This window comes from Pollicipes pollicipes, unplaced genomic scaffold, assembly GCF_011947565.3.
Source record: "Pollicipes pollicipes isolate AB1234 unplaced genomic scaffold, Ppol_2.1 Scaffold_4740;HRSCAF=5597_pilon_pilon_pilon, whole genome shotgun sequence".
NCBI classification, from domain to species: Eukaryota; Metazoa; Arthropoda; class Thecostraca; order Pollicipedomorpha; family Pollicipedidae; genus Pollicipes; species Pollicipes pollicipes.
Genome location: NW_023596545.1, coordinates 9,683,988 through 9,687,487, shown reverse-complemented (window position 1 = coordinate 9,687,487; position 3,500 = coordinate 9,683,988). Strand labels below are relative to the sequence as shown.

Sequence of the window (3,500 nt, the reverse complement as noted above, 5' to 3'; positions counted from 1 at the left end):
CCGTCGCCTGTGCGCATGTATGACAACATGATGTATGGCGCTCTAGCCAGAGACAGCAGAACACCTGTGACGTCACAGCTCGGGCCGCACGTTTAGCGGCGCAGATGCTGTTGCGCCCGGCCGTCGGGTCGGCGTGCTGGCCGGCGGAGGGCCCTGGCGACAGCCGCCACTCGCCGTCAGAGGCCCGGCCGGGGAGGTGGGGGCGGGCGCGTGCATCCTGCTCCTATCAGAGGTGTGAGCCGTGGTTGGAAACCCAGCGAGGTAGGGGACTGCCGATCGGTCGCGCGCGTTCACATCCCGGCTGCGACTTTGGGAGGCAGGGAAGGGTGTGATGTAGATCGTTGGCATCATTTTGCAGGTGTCTTGACCTTCTTGGCGATGGTCCTTTTGCGGGACAGAAGCAGTAGCGGGCTGGCTGGGAAGCCGCGGTGGTCCTTTTTCGTGAAAGTCCAAAGTTGTTTTTGTTGTGTAATGTGTGACGATATTCGACGAAAGAAGTGGTTTGCTTTATCCGTCTTTTCGATATTTACCCACGTTTTTACCTTGCAGTCAAGCGCGGCACCACAGGCGGATACGGTAGGGGTACCTATCCTAATAAACTAAGCAGAGGATCACACACGCCTTCAGCACGCAATCATCACCGTGCTTCATGATTGCTGCACCGCTCCTTTTAACAGCAAAGTTATGCCACTTTTACTTCTTTTAGATATCGATAGCTTACACTTGACGCTTCAGCTCCAAACCGATATCCATTGACTGTTGTTTAACCGAGCTTGTTTCCTCTTTCCAGCACACTATCACGGCTCCGTCATGTTTCCATCGCGCGCTCTTCTGCTGCTCCTGGCGGCCTGCTTCGTCACCTGCGAGCTCGACATCACCATCCTCCACAACAACGACATTCACGCGCATTTCGACCCGGTCAGCGCCACCACGGGAGAGTGTAAGGACTCTGGCCAGTGCTACGGCGGCATAGGCAGGCTGGTCCACGCAGTCAACACCTACAAGCAGAACGTGCCGCACACTCTGATGCTCTACGGTGGCGACATCTTTCAAGGTCATAAATACTACACGATGTTCAAGTGGCACGTGGCTGCGGACATGATCAACCGGGTGCAATATGATGCCATGGTGAGTTGCCAGCAGCACCTGAGCCTTCCGCTTTTCAAAGAGATGTGCTTCAGGTCGTCACCAATCGTGAGGTTTTGTTAAATGGTATCGACTGAGGTGGTCATGTAGCGCCCAGGGCCTCAGTGCCAGAAAATGAAAGGAAAGATTCACATTTGAAGATATTGAAGCATGCCGATTAGCCAAATATCAGATATGATGGATCAAGCTAACTTAGAGTCATTGGTATGCTTTTTAAGTGGAAAAGACTGCACTAGACGGAGTAATTTTCAGCTCAGTTAACATGCTCCCCAATGCGTCATATGTTGATTACGTCATCGTACCTTGCACAGCATTGACTGAGAGCTAATTAACCAAGCACAAGCCAAGGTGTTGTATCTGGGAATCGCGCTCACAAACGATATGACTAGATATGAACGCCCCGACAAGTGGATTTTTCTTGGCCTTGAACGCTGCATGGCTTACGGAATGGCAGGATATGAACGACGTTATTATGGCGTCATGAATGCCGTGGTGACTGAAATATTCTCCCCTATATACCTTCCCCATTTTCACGGGCGCGTAGCTCAGAAACTTGAGGGGTTTGGGTTTTAAGAACGGAAGGATTGTGAACAGCACCGAAATGTCTTTAAAATGTCTCTTTCAGTTCAAAACCCCATATAAATGTGGAACACTCCCTTTAAAGCTCGGAACTTTCACGTAGGAGGCGAAAGTCTGAACTACTAGATGGTTTCGCCCCAGGCCTCCCACGCTGAACTCTGGCGTACCACGCCATTATCTACATATGCCTGCTGAACTGGGCAGGGCTGCATATGCCTGCTTGATTTGACCCGCTTGCGTTGTTACCGTGGTGTTAGCTCTGCTCTAAACCACCAGAAAGTGTCCGAAAGGGCCCGGCCGAAACCAAACGCACAGTTGTGTGGATTGAACAAATGTTGAAGCAAATTCACGGATCTGGCTCATCGTCATCTTTGGCCCATGCTCGAGCTGTCACAAAAAGTAGTGCGTTGTTCGCACAGTCTCTGACACCGCGCTTGGAAGATATTTATTCTACCGGGGCCGTACTTTCCTATTCAATCAGTCAGATAAATGGGATACAAATAACAGCAAAGCGTAGGCCAGGTCTGGGTATAAGTGCTTTTTTAGTGTATTTTGAGGTATGTTTAACCATTTCCCCCGCTTAGCCCTTCACCCGACTCCATTTTGTGAAACCCCACTCCCGTGAATAAGCTATTCATTGAAAGCCCATTCCTACTGGTCTATTCATGATGCGTACCGACACCGCGCTTGGGACCTGTTGCAAGGGCATCCATCCGACCTGACGTGAGGAACAAAAGAGCACAAATACAGGCTTAAAAAGTGGATGACGCGAGTGCCGTGAAACCTGTGGACAATGTTGCAAGATGGTGTCAGGAAAACGTGCCCTGTAGGACTGAAGTCTTCGCCGAAATCCCCAAATCAAATAAACGAGGAATTATATGTGCTGATGAATTGAATACCGGGACAACATACGTTATCTATACCTGAAAATCCAACATCTTTGGTGACAGGTGTCCAATATTTTGTCTTTTCTAGCATGTGCTTAATCAATTTGTTCGTTGATTTTATTTTTTCAGACGACATTTTGCGTGTTGAAAAAAGTTCTCAAACATTTCCATCCAAAATCTTTACTTTTGACACACTGCCTGTGGGGTCAGGCCCCTCCGGATGTAAAGTGCAGGGACTCGTAATGTACGCGAGCCCTCGACGTTTCGGCTCCGATAAAGGCAACTTTAAAAGTCCAAAAAACAACAACAAACTCTTGCAAAGCCAATAAGCTAAGCTCGAAAATTCCGGGAGCGAATTGGATTTGGGGTCTAGGTGACGTTATTTCTCTAGACTTGAGGACTGTGACCTCGATGTAATGCTCGTACTCGTGATAAGAGGTCTTGAGAACAAGGATAAAACATACTTTACACAATTTAGTACATCTTGAACAAAACTGAAGCAAAATATTTTCCATAAGATATGCACCCGCTTAAGAGCAAACCCGAGAAATCGATTCACAGTCCATCCATAGCACGGACAATAAATCACAACTGTTCGCCCGTGTCCTGACCGAAGTCATATCTACAGGCTCTGGGCAACCACGAGTTTGACGACGGCCTGACCGGCCTGCTGCCTTACATGGACAACGTGTCGCATCCACTGGTGTGCACCAACATCGACTTCGGACCTCACGCCTCTCCCATCACGGCCCTGTGCCGCTCCAGCATCATCCGGCAAATCGGCGACCATATGGTCGGCATCATGGGCTTCACCACCGTCGAAACGCCGGTATGTCGAGAGGAATCGACGGACTTGCAGCTCTCTGACACATATATATATATATATAT

The 3,500-nt window shown here is 49.3% G+C and overlaps 1 protein-coding gene across 1 annotated transcript in view; it reads left to right on the top strand.

Moving 5' to 3' along the window:
* The first annotated feature begins 810 nt into the window (after window positions 1–810).
* Window positions 811–3,500, top strand: part of LOC119099015 (5'-nucleotidase) — an 8,018-nt gene continuing 5,328 nt past the window's right edge. The window contains exons 1-2 of the mRNA XM_037222062.1: window positions 811–1,128; window positions 3,241–3,441. Of these exons, the coding sequence (XP_037077957.1) occupies window positions 811–1,128; window positions 3,241–3,441 (519 nt within the window). The remainder of the gene's footprint in view (window positions 1,129–3,240; window positions 3,442–3,500) is intronic.